Genomic DNA, 20,657 nt, shown 5'->3' with positions numbered 1-20,657 from the left:
CATTTCATAAGTTAACATTTTCTAATCCTGACAATGTATATTGATACATACTTGTCTCACTTCAACCACTTCCTTCCTCAATGATTTGCCAGTGTTTCTTGTTTGAATATGACAGTTCTTGAACGTGAAGGTTATGCTAGAATAATAGACTGCATTAGCTGTGCTGGTACAGTAGGATTGTTGAAAGGTAGTTGCATGATCAGTACATGTTTTAAAAGACTGATGAGCTAGGTGAAAAGTTTTTTTTTGGCAATGTTTAGAGAGCAAATCAAGATTGAAACAGCTTTGAGGTGAGAAGAGGTAAATACCTATCTGAAATACAGTTTCAGTATAAAAATGTTAACTTTTATTTGGGCAAGTTATACAATTCATAAAAATAATTTTGAATTTTGAAACTATTTCATCTAGTAGTTGTTTGTTTGCAATAAAATAAGACAAATCATTAAATAAATGTATTCAGGTTTCACAGTTTACTATGTTAGAATTGTGCTTAAAATTCCATAATTAAAATAAAAATATACAGAAAAACTATTTGTACATTTAAAAACTGAATTACTAAGTTTGGGGATTAGGCTCACTTTCAAACTTTGAACATGAACTAGAAATAACTTTTAGTAACATTCAATTATCTGTAAAATATGTACGCATTAACTTGATGTTATCGTAAATATAATTAAATTAGAAACTGATCAGGATTTCACGAGAAATTGAGATAGAATTAATATTAACTTTTGATCAAAGCAAGTCTTTTACATAGATCAGAAATAAAAATATACCTAGTTATGAGCATAGGTAACTAAATATAGTGTTCAGACTGTGTTACTTTTATGATTAGAATGTAGTTTCATCAGTTGCAAACTCTCTCACTGTTTTCTTGGTCCATGTTCAAGGTCTAAATTTGAGCTTAGTAATTCAGTGCAGACACACTGTGTGGGTTAAATATCAATACATCTGTTTTTACTTTTTGTTATTTCTATTTAACTGTCAGAAATACATTATGTTTGCTTTTGTTTATATCCTTCTGTGAATTTTGTAGAAAGTTGATTAAATATTTTTTGTATTCAATACATACAACTATGCATTTACAAAAATTAAAAACACTATTTGATATGTGCCAATCAATGAATTAAACTCACACTGCTTCATTTTTTCACCATTTATTTTACAATAATGAAGATTTATAACAAGATGTTCAATGAAAAATATACATTTCACAACCAAATTCCTAAAGATAGAAAAATTATTGCTCTTTTAAAATCACATTTTCTCCTGTTATATCTTGTTTTACTTAAAACATTTTATCAATCTTACACAATTTTTGTTTTTAAGGTAACTTTAGCATTTCAATTAGAGAAACACTATATTAATCACTGCATTGAGCAATAAATTGCTTAAACCAAACTTGGTAACTTGCTTTAAACAAAACATCAGGTTCAATAGAATGTTTTTTTTAACTATTAACAAAAAATGTTCAGCTATATGTAGGTAAGTAATAAATAAATGGAGAGCAGACATCTACTAGTGGTACAGATCATATCTGTGGTTGAGTATCAGCACTTTGTAAAACAATCTTGAAATTATCTTTAAGAAGAATCTGGGAGACACAAGTCACTGTCAATGTTCAGTTACACACACTACAGTTAAGTTTCAGACATTGTAACTTTATAGGATTTCTACTTATTATGCATTGGTTATTCCACATCCAATTCTTGGAGATCTTCATCAAATAGGTTTTCATTGATTGGAACAGCTTCTCCATCTACTGTAGCAGCAAGATGATCTTCTCAACCAGCTGCTTCCCCTCCTCTCCTACAAATTTATTTAATAAAACAATCATAATGAACACCATGTTAGTACAAAATACCACTAACAACAATACCAACAATTACTGATATAATTATCTATATGACATTTAATCAACACAATCTGTCCTGATTTTTCTCAATACATTTTGAAACATTGTGAATAACTAACAAAGCAAATATATAATTTTTACATATATCAATACATTTATCATTCTTATTAGCTATAAGCTTCATTCAGGCTTTTTAGTATCTGTAAAAAAATTTGCAAACTACCTTTCACAGACAGACCTTTCTTTTAACATTTTCAATGTCATGATTTTTTCTAAAAATGAAATATTTGTGGTTTCATTAAATAAGTCTGAACATCTTTTTTTTGTCAACAATTCTCTTATTAAAATAGATACTTCATATTAAACATTAACTATAACTTTCCCACTTCAACAGACACTTGAATTAAATTTAAGGCACAACTATAACAGTTACTTTCTTAATGTAATACATACTCAGTACATCTCCTTACCATATAGGTTTGCTTTTCTTCTGTTCACTTCATGAAGATTAATTAACAATGTTAATCCTACATTTGCTTGCAGGATAAGGGTCTCAGCTGTTAGTTCCAGATATGAATCACAGTTATGCAACTGCAAAGAAAGTTCACAAAGATTAAATTTTTATATGTTCCAATGTCCTCAAATTTTATGATAAATATATCTCACACACGTTAGCATTGACAAAATTTAAAAGTAATATTATATATATTAATTCTATAATTATATTTCTTAACAGAGCTGCACTAGTGGGAGGGAGTTAAAATAGTTCTCCAACCCCAAAGCTAGTATTGTCCACAAATTTAGTTTTACCATAATTTCAGATTTAATCCCAGCATATGTCTCACTACCCCCCTTTCCAGTTAAGAAAAATCTGAAACAAGAACTGATTCTTCATAAGTAATTAACTTTTCTAGAACTTGACTTAAAACTTCACATTCAATGAAGAAAGTTCACCATTTACAATGCTTGTAAACTGACTCATTAAACACCTAATGTCCTTTCTTTAATACAATATCCATAAACAGTTTTGTTCATTATTTCATTCACTTTTCATAAAATATTTTAAATTAGGTATTTATTTCATGTTTTTAACCATGAAAGCAAATTAATATATGTATTTTTAAACTTTTGGTTTGAGTTTAAATGTGTATTTTTATTTCCTCCAAAACCATAAAAGCCTTTTAAAATCAATTTTCAATTTCCCAGCTATAAAAAGACAAAACTGTTCACTGATGTGTCAACACTAACAACCAAGTTTGCTGGTATTAATCAAAAAAGAGAGAGATTATAATTATGTCTTTTTTTGTATTAAGAGAATTCTTCCAATATCCTTGTGATACCACAGCCTGTAATGTGGAGACAGAAATAAAAATATATAAATGTTTCACTGTTCAACTTTTTTTTTCTCTTTGAAGAAACAAACTATGATATCAAATGATATTGATGAACTGGATAAAACACATACTGTTTAATTAAGCAACATTCCTTAACAACATTTCCATGAAAATCCTTAAGATATAAAATAGCATGCAAACAAGACCTCATGCTTTGATAATAGATGAAATATCAATACCTCACTATCTTCTTGAGGAAATTGATCATATGCTGCCTCATCTTCACCCATGTAGTCTTCTACAGCCAAGTCTGGGTTGAATGTAAACATCTCTCGTCCACTGAGCTGTTTGAAGACTCATAACTATGAAGATTCTAGTTTACTCTTCAGAACAACATACGTAACAATTAAAAGAATAAACTTGACAAGTTTAAATATACTCTATGACAACACTCATTAATAATGCATTTTGTACTATATAATGTTAAAATTCTACATCAAGTTTTCTTGCTATTTTTAAAGTTAGCTTACCTCTTCTTAAGCAAAGTACAAGCTATGTTGAAAATAAATATATTATTTATATCACAGTGATGATCAGTAATTTCAAGAATGATTTTACAAACTGTTGATCACTTACTTCTTATGTGAATCAAACAATATCAATATTTATAACATATGATACACTGATAACATGCTGTTATATTTCATTAAATTAAGGGGTGACCAGTAGAGTTCATCTATTATAATTACACCAAGATGATGGTCAACAAACTTTAACTTACTAATAATACTCATCATATGATGACAGTCACACAGTTTTACAATATCACTTACATCAATGTGATGACCAGCTTTAAACTCTGCTTTTTTCCTGTCCTGTTCCACTTGAACTTTTTCCTTCTTCTCTGCTATCTACAAAGCAAAATGTTTTGTGTTGATACTATGCTTACAAAATATATTTCAATTAAATATTGAACATTCATGTAATTAGAGAAAAATAAAAATTTTTGTACACGATGTCTTTTATCCTTATATATATGTGTATGTACTTATTTCTCAAATATATATATATTAACTGTTACACTTTACACACGTTTTCATTAAAAAAATGAAATAAAGATCTAAATTGTTATAAGTCAATAAAGTCTAGTGTATAAAAAATCTAAACAACTTAAAACAATGATACAAACTTATGTACATTTATATGAAAATATTTTATACACATAAAAAAGAGGAAGACAAGAGTACAAAATATGAAATTCAATAAGTAAACTTGTATTGAAGTGTGGATAGTCAGAGAATAAAATACTTTTTTTCCAAGCCAAAAATCTTTAAAATGAAATTATGGTCAAGTTAGACCCAAGAGCTGCTCCCTGGAAGTACACAGAATATAATGACACAATTGTAAAAATTAGACATAATACAATAATATATTATAAAGCACACAGAGAACACAGTTTTATAAATTACATAGAGCAAGATGTAATTTTATGAATGCATACAGATAACGATTTATGTACAGGAAATGTAACTTTATAAAATTATGATATTATTCAATAATAATGTAATAACAAAGTATTCAGAGAAAACTTATGTCTAAACTTTACACCAACTTGAATATAAGACTGTTTAGTGCAGATAGTGTTACTAATTAATTGACTTTGTAACTCACTGGTGTTGAGGCTATTGAACACTGTGTTTGCCATCCAGTGATGTCAAGACTGTGATACACGTATAAATAACTACAACTAGATGAATGAAGAGAGAGTAAAAGTCACATGAGAGAAAACTTCTGTCACAGAAAAGTTAGACTTTGTAAAGTTAACTGTTGTGGAAGTGAATGGTTGGTAGGTCAGGGTGACATTTAAAGTTTGAAAGAGATAAAGAGAATAATATGTCTCATAAAAGGGTGTTCTAAACCAACTGAACCCACATATGTGGACTTCAACAAAAGAAAGATGATAATTGGAAGTACAAAAAACAGAATAATACTGAGAGTTAAGGATACAACTGTAGTAGCTCATGTGATATCATGATACTACTGTGATTTAAAACAATAAAAGTTTAGCTTGTCAACTGAATTCTAAAACAATTGAATTGGCTAAAGTGGACTTTGGACAATAAAAAGAAAACTGTATAGTGTCTAAGATACAAATATTATCTCCATAGTGTAAATAATTTTGTACATACATTTAACTTGTTTCAAACATATATTATTTTAAAAAACAAGTGGAGTGCATGTTGTTCATTTTTTGTCAATTTCACTGCCAGCAAGTCAGACACACCTACTGCAGAAAATTTCATAGCCCAACACACCTATAAATTTACATTACTATTAAGTAAGTTTATAACATTTGGTAAGCCACAGCCATGATTACACAGTGGTAAGTTGTGGTAGAAGAAAATGCTGAGGACAGTGGAAATAATATGTGCACAACTATAGTAAAAGTGCAAATAGCATGGAGATTACATGAAATATAACCATGTCAATTTTGATAAAAGAATGGAAAGAGGAGAGATATCTTCATGGATAGACCAGGAAAGATAGGCCTTGTGCAATACAACAACATGGTATCCAGCTAAAGTGAAGCCCTTTCAGATGCCTTAGGCAATGAAATACCTCACAAAGCAGGAAGCTGAGGCAATGTTGGAAGCTGGAATTGTTAAGCCTTCAAATTCAGCCTACCATTTACCAGTTTTAATCACAAAAATTAAAGATAGGTTAACTGTTTCTAAATAAATTTCCAAAAGCTGAATCTTGTGATGAAGTTCAACTCTGAACCTATGGACAACCTAGAAACTATCAGATCAGGTTCTCTTCAAAGATCAACCTCAGTAAAGGTTATTGCCAAATCCTAATGAAGACAGGATTTACAGAGAAGACAGCATTTTTAATACTAGATGGATGTTACCAATTTCAGTGGGTGCCAAGTCAACTCGGCAGAAACATTCAACTGCATGATAAGGAGGATGCTGTGCAACACCACCAATATCAAGCATTATGTAGATGCCATCCTGACACATACTGTGAAATGGAAAGACTATATGAAGAAATGTAGAAAGCTGTTACAACATGTGAGAGCAATAGGTCTCACCATCAGACCATCCAAGTGCTACACCACACATTATGTGCTGGGACTGAAACACAGCCATGGAAAAGGTATTCCAAATACAAGATACACTAGCACTGACTAAAAAGGAACAAGTCAGATCCTTTCTGGATTTATTTTGATATTACAGAAAATTCTTCCCAAACTATGTTGAAATTAGTGCACCATTGACTAACCTGACAAAGAAAGGCTTATCGAACAAAGTAATGTAGAAATGACGACACCTGGTTGCATTCCAGACTTCAACAAACCATTGACTGTTTAGGCTGATGCTTTAATCATTGAAATTGGGAAAGTGCTCTTACAATAATATAAAGATGGACCGTTTCCAGTAATATATACAAGTAAAAAGCTGTTAAGTAGTGAGAACTACTCTGTTACGGAATGAGTGTGTCTGGCCATCATAGCATTAGGAAGTTCCAGAACTATCTGTACAGGAAGGAGTTCATCATCTGGACAGACCATTACCAACTGTGTTTGGGATCCTGGAGTGAAAGGATGAATCAAGCAGTATGAAAGAAGGGCAATACAACATGAGAAAGTGCCCATTGAGAAAAAAAATGGACAATCCCACATGTGAACAACAAAGGACAACATTCCCAGATGAAAGAGTAATAAAGAAAGTTGGAAAAGGAGGAAACCAAAAAAGAGCTGGTCAATAATGTGCTATCAACAGAACTTGACAAGGGGTGTTACATAACTTCAACAAGACACTGGGAGGGAGAGGGGGGAGATGGCAGGGAGCACACACAGAAATAAACAGCACAAGCAAGATGGTGTATACAGCCAGACCATTTGTTATGTGACCATTGGATCAAAAGAGCTCAGGTAACCAGATATTCCATAATTTGCAAACAAAGTGAAAATGGATGAGCCCAAATAAGGAGTGGAGAGAAAAGGCACAAATATAAGAGTCAGAAACAACCCAAAAATTAAGACATGCCTTTTCAGAGAAACTGTTTCTTAATTAATAATGAATGTACCTGTAGAAAAGGTAGAAGCAAAATGCAGCCATGTGTCCAGAATAGAAAAGAAACAAAGGCCAAGACTGTGAATGTAGCAAGTTAAAGCTCTCATAACATGGCTAGAGACATAAGGAGCAAGAGTCATGCCAAAAAGTAGAACCTCAAAACAGTGTGTATTGTGATGATGGGATTATTGGAAGGTGATGAAAGGCATCCAAGACATGGACCACCTTAATTTAAAGATTGGGGGAAAACAACCTGTTAAGACAGTGAAACTCCTTTATTTAGAACAAGGGAATCACCAGAAGTGGTTTAGAGAAGTACAAAGAGAAGATATCAGTCTCCAGGGTTCAACAAAGAGGTGGGAACAGTAACCCATAAAGTGAAAAATAACATTCTATAAGGCATTTAAAGCCAAAAGCTCTAACATTGTGTCATTGAGACAATGGTGCTGAGGATCAGAAAACAGAAAAAAACAATAGGGAGAGAGGAATAGGAGGAAGAGACGATAGACAAAGGGTAGAAAGCAAAGTGATGCAAAGGTCGGTGATAAAAAAAGCAATTCAACAGGAACCAAGTCAACCAGGTTCAAAGGTTAGAGGTAGCTACCAGTAGAATAGACAAAAGATAACCCCCTGGGAGGAGAGTATGGTCAGAGGAGGCAGAGAGAGTGAGAAGAGGAAATTATGAAATAACAAGTGTACATGGATCAATGAATGGTAAAGATGATAAAGACATGATAAAATGATGGCAAGAAACTTCCACCCAAGACTCCAAGGAAAGAAGAGCATCTTGAGGACCTCATTGCAAATGAGTGGAGCAAGACATAAGTCAGGTACGGAAGACTGAGGAATGTAAATGACAGAGAAAAGGGTGTCACACACAAATAGATCTCACTTGCACAGAAACCATGAAAATAAACAATTATAAATTTCATGAAAGTCATAAGATATTATCAAAAAGATAGTAACTTGATAAAATAGATTAATAAATGAATCACAAAGATTGCTCAAAATCTTTCAAAATTAAAAAATGAATGTGCCTAAATTATGAACAAAGATAATTTCAAGTGCAAGTTCTTGTAGGGACCCATGAGCACGTAGGATGTATGACCTTCCTACTGGTGAAGGGATATTACTACATAATGACTGTGTTATGTACTAATGGGATTCATGTCAAAACATGTGATTTAGGTGAGAAATAGTTCAAGGTTAGTGGCATGAGCAAACACTCAAGAGTAGGCACACAAGAATTACCACTGTATGCAGAGTTAAGTGGATTGTTTAAAAATGATTATATTATGACTCAAAAAAATTAAAACAAGTTTTTATCATATATATATTTACTATATATATCATATAGTAAAAATTCAGAATTAGAGCAACAAGAAATCAACAGTAATTTTTATAGCTCTAATAGTTGGTCATTGAGAAACGTAAAGCATTTTAAACATATCATTCATGATAGAAAAACACCTAGGTTCAAGAAGTCTTGATAGAAATGAAATGGTAAATCCTATAACCCAAGTGTGTTGGTAAAAGTGTTGAGCAACTGGGAGATCATTTTCAGTGTCAATAGAAGATTTATGGTTGTTGAAATGTTCTCTAAAGGTTGTTTATGTCCTACATATTGATGACTGCATTTTGTTACACTGTGTAATAAAAATGGTGTTTTTTGTTTACTAACTGATTTCTTTATATAAAGTTTCTTTGTTTGTGCATGTCAGAAAATGTGTTAGTGGTTTTTATGAACTTGCAGGTTTGACAAAAGGCTTTATTGCATGGACAACACTCATTTTTGAGTAGGATGTTATTCACTTTTCTGTGAACAACTGATTAGTATATTTTTATCAGTCAATCCCCAGATGCCATATTTATTTTACTTAAACACCTAAGCACAATTTTATATATATTCACATATTTAGCCATTTCTAAACTAAAATATCCATAACACCTTTTCACATACACTCTTGCCAAAGGCTACATTGTACCAGAAATAAAATGCTTACAATAGTTCATAGAAAAATAAATGTTTCCTGGAAAACCAAATATACATATCACTCTTCGTTTATACCACCACACCCATTTTGTACCTGAGGAAGAAAGGTCAACCTTTCAAAAGTGCTTGGGTTACAGGATTTCTATTTCAAAAATAATACCATAATAGTTAGTAGTCTTTTACGATAAGATACTTTTTTGGTAAGTCAATTTTGAAGATAATACTTCTTGAATACAGTCAGTTATTAAACTAAACAGGTATTAAATTTATGATACAACAAAATGTTTTGTTACCAACTGGAATATAGAAAGTTTAACAACTAAAATATCAGAAAGCTCACAAATAAGTCTGTTTTTAATATTTATACATTACGAGTGTCAGTATCAGTTTTTTAAATAGATGAATGTGTTTCATGGTAACCACAAGTGTCACCACATGTTAAGTATACCATCACTGAGATGTTTTGAAAGAACAAACCAAATGCATCACCTTTTACAATAACAAATTTATATATGATCTATACATGTCTGACTGTCAAGTTTATTTAAGGGACTGTTAAAATTTTTAAATGACAAAAATGTATTTTCTGTGTGTTTAATGCATAAAAACAACATTAAATAGAAGTCTTTTATAACTTAGGTACTTTCCATCCAAGTGGTATAGTAAACAAATTAGAAAATCTTAATTTTCTGTATTTACTATATTAGTGGGTTGTTTTTTTTCTTAAAAATGCTTAACAAGTTTACAATTTTTGTAAATTAGTTCTGTTTAAGCACAAATCAGGATTTAAACATCAACAGTTTGTATTTATTACCACCAGTTGAGAGTACTTGTCAAAGAAGCAAACATTATACAAAGGACAACATTAAATAATGTTCCTCTTCCCTTTTTTGTTACTAAATCCCTAATAATCTCATTAGATAATAATTGTGTACCCTACTTTGTGGAAAATAACAACTGATTCCTTGAACTGATCAATTACACTCAACCCATTAGTACCACACCTTTTACAACCCATACAAAAAAGACACATGCTTACTTCTTAACATTTTTTTCAACCACTGCATTATTCTAACGTAGTATCATTTTTAATTTTTTCTTTCACTCTGGGTTGTTTTTTTTCACTAATTTTCAAATTACCCTTAATTTCACATGATAGCCTTCATCTTTTTAACAGTTGTCAATTTTAGTTAAACAATTTATTTATCTTCATTATTTGAACAAAATAAACATACTAAAACATTATTTAATAAATATTTGCAACATCACAATATTTTGCAATTTTCTACCATATTCACTAAATAGTAAGCTTGTACAATTTGATGACTGTTTTTTATTTGGTGAACATATTAAGAAATATGTTTACAAACACTGTAACTTAATAAAATCATAATGTGTTTATTAAAAAGTAAAAACAGTAATTATAAACAGAGCATCAACAAAATAACTTTATTATGCTTTAAGCAATCTCAAGTTATGCAACCTCTTTGCTTTATGCAACATACCTATCAGTGTATAGGTATATTATTAAACCTGAAGATGACAAAACCTTTTCCAAACACTATACATTCATTATCATGTTAAACTTTTAATAAGATTTGTTATCAATTCAACCCATCTTTAAACTGTATAAGCTTACTTACCTTATGTAAAGTTATCATATATTTTCTCTTTGAAGAAAATTTCTATAGCTTTAAAATATAATTTTATACACAAATACATTCAGAATTTACAACAAAGGGAACAGAAAAGAAACTTTACAAAGCTATAAAAAACAACCTATATTTTAACTTTATCAACACATGATAGTCTATGTGCTATATCCAAGCATATTTAAACTTTCTTAACAACTGTTCTCATAGCAAGAATAGTTTCTCTTTCTTTCTTTTATGAAGAGGTGGTCTAATTAGACTTCTAGTAGTTTAATTAATAAGTGAACATCACATTCAATGTTTTTTTTTATTTATAAAACCCAGGTGTTACAAGTAATTAGTGATAAAATTAATTAGAAAGTCTATTATTCTTAGTTCATATAGGTTGCAATGAACAATTTAAAATCTAACTTTATTTCTACTAATGTGATCAATTAGAAAATAAAAACAGTCAGACAAACATTTGAAAACTTTAATTGAAATAAATTAATATATTTTGAAAGGAAAACCATGTCTACACCTATATTCACATTTTAGTATTTGCAAACATCAGTCGGTTTTCAAATCTTTTTTGTCACTTGCATTTTTACTTATTTTGGACAAAACATTTTTGTCAGGAGCATTATAACTTTCAAACAATGAAAAACAGATTTTAAAGTAGGCATATGTTAAAAGAGCTACAGGTGTCATAAATATTAGGGCTACAAATAATGTAAGAAATAATAACCATAAATAGTTATTTCAAAATTTGAGTTGAAATAAAGTTTTTTTATTACCATATAGAGAAAAAAAAAAGGTAAATTTTTTATAACTTCATTACCAAAATGTCTGGTACAGATAGCCTAGTTACTTTGCACCATAAAATGTCAAGCTAACTAACCAACAATGAAAATGTCTATACCCCTCTATTGTGCATTATAAATTCTGAAAAATAACGCTTACTTTAACGAAAACAAATCTCCATAAAGTCTAGAATGCATGCACACTGTTAATTTCTGGAAAAAAGCCAAGGCCTGATAATTTACCAGGGAAACATTCAGTTGATGTTCATATTATTGTATTCATAAGTTAATGGCTGAAGCTACACCTGACTGCTATAGATTCAAAATAAACTAAATTCAAATAAATAATAATAAAGGTAATTAATACACCAATCAAACAGATATTGAAACCTAATATTTATTTTCAATACTATTGACTGTTTTCCTAATCAAATTAAGGGGGGGAAATGGAGGGAGGAGTGAAGACCCCCACAGATAAAAACATTAAATGATACATGTATTACTTTTCAAAAAAGAAAAAAAGAAAAGCTAGAAGGGATGGGGTTTCAACTCCCTTGATCTCTACCTTAAATTCATGTCTATTCAAATATAATATTAAACAATATTATTATTAATCTCTGAAAAATGTGTATGAAGTTTACCCCTATGGATCCCTTTACTTCACCTGCATTCTCTCATACAAAACTGAAGAATACAGTTATTAAATACTAAAAATATGAATGACTGGACCACTTGGGCTCCTGCTCTAGATGTGCTCATACTTGTACAACTTTAAATAATAGTGATACAATTGTAAAGTAAAAGCATCACACAGTGTGAGAAAAAAATCAAAATACAATAAATTTACACCTAATTATTTAAATAGCCAGAGAGTTGACAGTCAATAGTTCAAAATTGGTGCAGTGGTAGATAGCTTCTGTAGCTTTGCAATAACAATGACAGGAATAGTAAAATTAATGGCAATGGAAGTCATAAAGCATCCCCACACCTGCCTCTTATGTAAGTTTGTACCTAAAAAATATTTTGATCATATGGACATTTGGAATAACTAGAAACATTAATTTTAATTAGGTTATTATTTTCATGACAACTGATTTAATCATAATTTTGATTGATTGCTAAAATAATTATCACAAACATTTATTTTGATTGGTTAAATGACTCAGTTCTTCTGTAAGCAGATGCACGTTAACATCACATCAGCAAAGAAATCACAAGTTTTACCAATGAAGAAAATTTAACTTAAAATGAAAAACATTTTATAACATACAATACGTAAGGCAAGACATGAACTAGTAAATGTTGTTACTAGTATATGGATGCAGGCAGTGTGTATGGGTGAAAAATTTCACTGATCTCACAGTTCCCACTAAAGTGAATACATACAAGTTTGATCCATAGTTCACATCCCCACAAAGATAGAATACATTTAACTGCAAGAAATATGAGGTGAAGAACATGTGAACTGCTTGCTCCAAACCTGAAAAGGAGAAGGCTAGGTCCAAATGAGGTTGAAAAGAAGAAAACTACCCCAAACAAATGGGTTATTGAGAGGAGTTAAGAATGAATTTCCCCCACTGTCATTAGGAATCCTCCCTCTGTTGTATCTTGTAGAATCAGTGAAGTGTGGTGTATGGTCTGTGAATGAATAGAAGCAAACATTATCTCGTTATTCATAGAGAGAAGAGCACAAATTCTCATAGAGTAAAAGAAGAACTGAGGTTTGTCCAAACAAACAGGAAAGTCCTGAAATAGAAAACATGACTTAGAGCAATGAAGTGGACACTGTGGGGAAAAATTTTAAATTATGGATTATGAAGAGAAAATGGTTAAGCACATAATTAACAATTTTGAAAAATAAAATAATTATATGTTACTAGTAGTAATAATATGCAACTTTCAAACAATCTCGGCCTAAACACACCTAGTTAAATTACTAATAATGAACTAACAAAGCCATGAAATTTGTTGAGACCAAAGTATATAAGATTAATGTACTTGCAAAATGATTAAATTTATCTAGTAATAACATAAGTAATAATCAACATCTCATTTATAATTCATTTAAAATAACTTAGACGATAAAGGACATATAAATATCTAACTTACCAAAATCCATACATTAATGACATGAAATACTCAATTCTTCCATGTGTAAATAAGAGTGAAGCCACACAAATGACATCTGAGTCACAACTACCACAGGTATATCAACCAGATTTGAAGTATGGTAAAGTTTATCAACATGTACCAGTCCCCTGGTAGAACTGGTATCAACAGAAACAAAAGTATGAGAAGAGCAATTCTCTCCCAAAGCAAACAACTTGGAAGCATGAAAAGTAGTGGAAAACTAAAACTCTTGAAATGGTGTGGAATATGACAGACTAAAATAAAAAGTGTTAAAATAAAGAAAAAAAAACAGAGTCCAAATGTCTTCTTATTGATAACATTCTGATGAAGAAACATTGTTTTACTGAAAAGAAGAAGAAATCATTGACCAAACCCACAAATCTAGTTTCCTGAGAATTAATGTCTGTATATAACTTTGAACTAAATTCCTGGGAAATCTTACCAGTAGCATGTTCAGCTATAATGGGAATTTCTATAGTCAATACACTGATCATATATTACTGCAGCAGTAATTTGGTTTGTCAACATATTAGATACCCAGAGCTCTCATATATGTGAACAAATGATCTTAATGTAAGGCTCAGGGAAAAGAAGAAAAATACTGAAGATAGGAATTTTTATTGTTTCTTTTGTTGTTTTGGTTTTATTTCTGAAAATATTTCTGACTGTTTCAAAGCTGCAGAAATATTCTTCTATGACATCATACGTTTATTCTGGTTTATCAAGTGCAGTGTGCAATAATTGATTGAAATCCAAATTATTTATTAGATAAAAATTCATCTTGTCCAAAAAATATAGAATTTAAACTTTTTATATTTGAAAAGAAAGATATAAACCATTAACAGAATCAGATTTATCTACATTAATTTTCTAAAAGGTACAACTGAAGATTGCCATTTAAACTCTTAAAACACTTCAGGAGTTTAACACTAATAATGCAAACACAGAAAACCGTACAGTTGATTTAAAAGACCTTTATACTTTACGTTGTTAGAAGATAAAAGATGCATAGATAAAAAAATAAACTACATTACCTTCATCTCTCAAGTCTATGTAAATATTCTTCTTTTCACTCTTACTTTCAACATCATTGTGGGAAATCTTGCATTTGTCACCTTTCTTACACTGTCCTTACTTATAAAAAAAAACACAGTACAGATTTAGGATCAGTTCCTGAAATTAAAATAGTTATATCACCTTTTTGCAAGAGATGAATGTAACTGAACTGTAGCCATGTTGAGAGTAACAAGATAAAACACTTCAATGCTGTAGTGTGTGATTTACATTAAGCAGACTTTTATCACTTGTTTTTATTCACCCTAAGAATATTAGTGACCTAACTATTGAAAAATACACAAAAATTAAGAAAACTAATTTAATATTAAAGATAGCTATGTACAGTATAAGAATTCATGCTTTCAGTTAATATGTACACAACACTTGTACCATACACTTGTTACATAAGTTGTTTTAATTTTTTAAAGTTATAAAAACAGATAAAATGTACCAACATACATTTTTAAAATGTATAAAAATAACATTCAATAAAGTTACAGTAATATAATAACTTATGCTTTTTGTTTTGAATGAGTTTTAGCTATGTAAATAATTTCATTGTACTTATAAAGCCAATTATTGTTAGTTAATCACAATTATCTACCTGATTTATGTCTAAGTGTTATAACTGCAGAACTCATATGTAATAAAACTGTTTCTTTCCAACCACTCCAAAAGAAAATATTTAACTCTCACTGATAAAGAATAAATATTTATAATTACAAGTTATACATTAGTACAATTTTAGTGCAGGACCTTAAAAAAAATACTGAAAAATAAATATTTAGAACCTTGAATGGGTGAAATTGTAAATGTGATCTTCCACACTTTAGAAATTCTTTTACATATGACTAATGCAAAAAAATTCCTTACTTATGTCAGGATTTCAATGTCAGGGAAATGTACCTCTAAAAGTAGAAAGCAAAGAGGTTCCATCTTTAATCACATTTAAGACTACATATCAAGAGCAATATTAATATGGTAGAATACATCATGATGTATTTCAGTTTCTATATAATACATAAGGGATAAAAACCATAATAATTCTAGAAAGTATTTTAACTTTTTCTTGAATAACTCAGTTTGAAAGATTCAACTTATGTTATTTGCTATTTCTAAGAAATAAAATCTTAAAAACCTTTATGACCTACTTAGACAGCCAGATAATTAACGTATGCAAAGATAATTTGTATTAATAACACTTCTGTTGTAATTCTTAAAAGTCTTCAGTTAACTATAAAATCCTATGTTTTTTAATACTATTAAACCTCACATTGACATATGTTCCTGCTCATTTTACACCACTTCAAAACAAGCAAAAGCAATAATGGAAAAAAAGAAAAAAAATCAAGATTTTTGTATTTATATGTTTACAAAAACATGCCATATCAACATGTAGGGGGAGGTTAAGTGATTAACAATACATCACATATTTCATGATGACGAGAAACCAACTTGAAGTAAAAATGTATCTCAGGACAACTGTTGCAAACTCCTTTGTTAATCTGAAGATGACCTAAGAAGGTCAAAACATTGTTCTGTTTTATTTTGGTATAACCAGCTGTCCTGAGATACATATCACGTACTTGTTATGTTACTGGAAAGTCATACAACAATGGGAATATACAAATTACAGAATTTCTTGCTCACACTCTCTATTGAATTACATAGAAATAATTTATGAGAAAGCTAGTCTAATCTAACATTTGTAACAGGTAAAATTAAAATAATAAACCTTTTACTCCATACACAAATTACACTGCACAAACAATTTTTTTTTAAATGTTTTGCTTCCTGAAAAGGTTTTGCTGATTGTGACAGGTACCTGGTGGGTATGCACAAATATAGTTTTGGTTTTGCTTCATCACCTAGGAACTTTGAGGAATAGACAATTAACTGTTTACTGGCAATAACATATTTAATTGAGTTTATGTTTCTAATATGCTATTAAGTTCAATATAATTTAAAGTGTTTTGCTCCTGATTTTCATTTATATTCAATGTCCAGTGCATCACATTGCAGTGTCCAATATTGCAAGCATTGATGGATTCCAGTTGCCCTGATATTGTTTTTCCATTGCAGCAAAATTGAAGATTTTAATGAAACTGTATGTAATGGGCAAATGTGGATGTGATTTTCATGATCAGCAGCCAAAAATCTATAAGGAACACCCAACAGTGTTCAAGAAGCAAAAACTTTGTTGTGCAGTGTTATCTAACATTAACTTCATTCTCCACAAGCAAGGAAAGGTGACAGAAAAACCTATTTCATAATATAAAGAGTAGTATTTTACCTTTCTGTGTTGTTACAGATTTGAATATCAAGTTCAGGTCCTCAATTTCCTACTGTTTCTTCCTACTTGTTGATCTACCTGAGGTAATGTGAATAGAGTGTGATTACTCTTCTACTACCAACAATTTGTTTGAACCTTTGTATCAATAACTTTAATAAACATGGCATACTATTTCATTGATTAAGTAAACAAATTATGCATTACAAAGATAATTAGAGTTTTAAAATATTCAAAACATATTATCTGATATATGTTCATTAAAAATAAAGAAAATGTGACAGCTGTTAAGATGAAAACTACACTTTATGAATTTGACTTTAATGCAGTACTTATAAGATTACTACATGGAAGTATGATTTTACAAAGCCTTTCATACTGTTTTTCTTTCTATGTTCCTACAAACAATGTTGATAATAATTACGAAATTACAAAGTGTTAAAGACATGTTAAAAGGCCATCAGAAAATTTTGCAGTTTCAAACACTGGTAAAAGTTAAGGTAGCCTTGGATACCTTGTTAGATTAATATTTTGAATGCTAATGCACTGTCTTCTCATGAAATTTATAAGAACTGACCACACCTATTCAGCAAGATATTAAAGCAGTAAAATGAGATAAATAACACCCAGAATTTGTCTTTACCAGACCCAACTTAAATACATCTGATCTATTTAGGATGTGTGTGTTGTGTGTGTGTGTGTGTGTGTGTGTTGGTGTGCATCACCACTGAACGCACCCCAAATCAGTCATTTTCTGACCTCAACAAAGTATTTGGTTATTTCAAAAACAGATTTGATACATTAGCCAAAGAATACTATAAAAAAACAGAAACAGTCTCACCTTTGCCTTACACATCATCTCATGTGCACCAGACAAAACAATATCACCAAACAAGAAGCATCACAATATAATTGAAAAAACAATTAGTCAACATGACTATAATCCATCATTACTACACAACCTGTGTGAGGAAATTAGTCACTCACACAATCAGCAGAATTTCACAAGTAGCATGGAAATTTCTAAGGCAGACATAAAGACAGCTTTCTGTGAAAGATGTGAACTGCCTCTAAAAAAGATTAATTTTTGATTACTGAATATTGAAGATAGCAATAATTGGACACACAAGTTGATTATTTTCATAAAATTAATTGAATACTTTGCATGAAACTAACTGATATAATCAATTCTCATAGGTATACAATTGTATTTCATTCTGATTAAGAAATTTTGAAATTTAACCATGAATCTTACAACAATAAGTTTTTTGATCTGGCCTAAAGCTAAGCAATGTAAATCTAATTCACATGGTCAAAGTGAGAGAAAAATAGTGCCACCATCAATAAATACCCATTTATTTTAGTTTCTGGTCAAAGACATTAAAATTACAATTGGTTGATATAAATAAATCAACTTTTCTTAGACTGTTTGCAAATTTTTAACATTGCTTCCACAAGCCAGGCACCCAGGAGTTGTGCTGTATGGCTGCCCTTAATAAATAACATCCTTCTGAAATGAGCTAAAACTCACTTTGAGTTTTCAGGTTGAACCAAAATCTCCCACAAAGTTTTATGAAAAAAATATGCAAATTTAGTAATGCTATTGCAAGTTTTTGACTCCCATAGTACACAGCAGTAAACTTGGAAGATGTGTATGTTGTGTTATTGACTATTTGTTCTCATTCTTGCTTTTTTATTTTCAGAGAAGATACAAAGGCTTTGACCTTCATATCAGTAGGATAATTCTCATCTAGCTACTTCAAAAGTTTGTTCTTCAATCTATCTTTCATTTCTTTAAACATCATTGACTAACATATCAGTGCAAGTATAACTTTCTCTGGCAAAACTTGTTGCATATTATTAGCATATGAGAATAGGTTTGTATCATCAGATTTAATTGTATTTCCAGTCATGTTCATACGATCATCTGGATCTCCTGGACGTAACGTAGTACAAATTATCCTTAATCCTGCCATGCAGAATGCAAGAAATCAACTGAAACTGAAACTTGATGCTTTTCATTGAGCTTCTTGATTTGGAAAGTTTAATGTTGTTGTGGATTCAATACCAAATTGAATCGGCATTGCTCCTGTGCCATGTTGAAATACCACAACAATGTCTTGCTTTTACACTTCAATTCTTGGATTATCTGCATCATTCATTCAGTGTCACAAGCTCCACGGATCCTCAGAAGTACTGCTAGGCATTTCATCTTCATCACTCTCCAGTGGAATAGATGAATCAGTCCTTCCTTTTCTCTTTCTTCATACTTTTAATTTACATTGCAGCTCTTTCACACCTGCTTTTGTGCCATTTTGACCTCTGAGTCTGAACCATTGCATCTACTCTGTCACTTTGAACTTACAAGCCACTTTCTTCTTTTCCTGTATTTATGTTACTTTTTCAATAGAGGACCAGTACACTTAATCACTGAATGTTGTAGCATGTTGATATCTGTTTTGTGGCAAGCTGTAGATCCAGTTTTCACAAACAGTCCAACAGTTGCCTGTTTTCTGGCCAATGAGGTTTTGGTAAAGACATTAGCCAATAAACAAAATATCCAGATTGACTACAAAGTGCAATTATCTACCCATGTTGTTTCTGGTCTTGTATCTGAATTTGATTTAATGAAAAACTATCTAATATTATAAAAAATAGTTTTTCATGGTTTAAAACTTTCACATAAATAATCACTAAAGCAATTAAGTTATAAGGAAAAGTACCGGTCCTATTAAATACTCTTCATGAATTACTAGCTGCTTCACATGGACAAGTGACAGTAAGAATAAAACCATAATGATTTGTAGGACTCACTCAACAACTGGAAAAGCCTTTTTTTTTTCTGATTACGACAGAGCCACAATTCAAAGTGATAGGACATGCACTTATTTCACCATTGCCTATAAAGTTTAAAACCATATATTTACAATTTATGTTGTCCCTACTTATGAGTTATATACTCATAATTTCATTTTAAAATGTTGTCCAAATCTACTTACATTGAACATAACATTTGTGATAAAATTACAGATACTTCTCATAATTAGCATGAACAATTATTAAGTGGCTAACTCAATTTTGTATTAACACTCACAGACTGGCATTAGCCTCAGCCGCTACGGTAAATTCAAGTTACAGTACATTCCTGCAAGTACAAATATTGCACTGGTTACAATTCACACAATTCAGAATTTCAATGCCTATGTATACAACAGTAAAATTTAAAATTGTTGTACTTTGATATATTTTTTCTTCTGATCAACTTTCTTTCCTGGTTCGTTTGGCTTTTTCTTTGGGGACATCACTTCAGTAAAATAAAACTATAAAAATTTTAACATATCACACTTTTCAATCCCTACGTACTGAATACAACACTTCGCTTGCAAATTGTCAGTTTCCTCAGTAGTAAGCTCAAGCAACCTCTACAGTTTCGAACAAAGTGTCAACCGAATCTGCAAGAAAGTTCTCGTCATATTAAGAAAATAA

The 20,657-nt window shown here is 30.6% G+C and overlaps 1 protein-coding gene across 7 annotated transcripts; it reads right to left on the bottom strand.

Moving 5' to 3' along the window:
- Positions 1 to 1,141: 1,141 nt before the first annotated feature.
- LOC143253550 (zinc finger CCCH domain-containing protein 15 homolog) lies at positions 1,142 to 20,593 on the bottom strand. Of its 7 annotated transcripts, none has more exons than XM_076507615.1 (7): positions 20,408 to 20,593; positions 17,175 to 17,252; positions 14,860 to 14,959; positions 4,023 to 4,100; positions 3,429 to 3,533; positions 2,309 to 2,446; positions 1,142 to 1,809 (listed from the first exon to the last, which is right to left on the bottom strand). In XM_076507615.1, the coding sequence occupies exons 3-6, from the start codon at positions 14,863 to 14,865 to the stop codon at positions 2,309 to 2,311; spliced, it is 327 nt and encodes a 108-aa protein (XP_076363730.1). In that variant the 5' UTR covers positions 14,866 to 14,959; positions 17,175 to 17,252; positions 20,408 to 20,593; the 3' UTR covers positions 1,142 to 1,809. The 7 variants fall into 7 exon arrangements, with proteins under 7 accessions (XP_076363730.1, XP_076363728.1, XP_076363724.1 ...); XM_076507613.1 differs by having other exon boundaries at positions 2,326 to 2,446; positions 14,860 to 14,998; positions 20,266 to 20,587; XM_076507609.1 differs by having other exon boundaries at positions 2,326 to 2,446; positions 20,266 to 20,587.
- Positions 20,594 to 20,657: the final 64 nt, after the last annotated feature.

Source organism: Tachypleus tridentatus, chromosome 6, assembly GCF_004210375.1.
Source record: "Tachypleus tridentatus isolate NWPU-2018 chromosome 6, ASM421037v1, whole genome shotgun sequence".
In the NCBI taxonomy this organism is placed as follows: Eukaryota; Metazoa; Arthropoda; class Merostomata; order Xiphosura; family Limulidae; genus Tachypleus; species Tachypleus tridentatus.
The sequence above is the reverse complement of the archived record's forward strand: the minus strand, read 5'-3'. Positions and strand labels throughout refer to the sequence as shown.

What these genes read in the sequence shown, in the direction of transcription:
- LOC143253550 (XM_076507613.1), bottom strand. An exon ending in AAGCTGGTCATCACATTGAT is followed by an intron (nt 3,534 to 4,022) that starts GTAAGTGATATT and finishes GTCTTCAAACAG; the next exon opens with CTCAGTGGACGAGAGATGTT. An exon ending in AAGAAAAGCAAACCTATATG is followed by an intron (nt 1,810 to 2,325) that starts GTAAGGAGATGT and finishes ATAAATTTGTAG; the next exon opens with GAGAGGAGGGGAAGCAGCTG.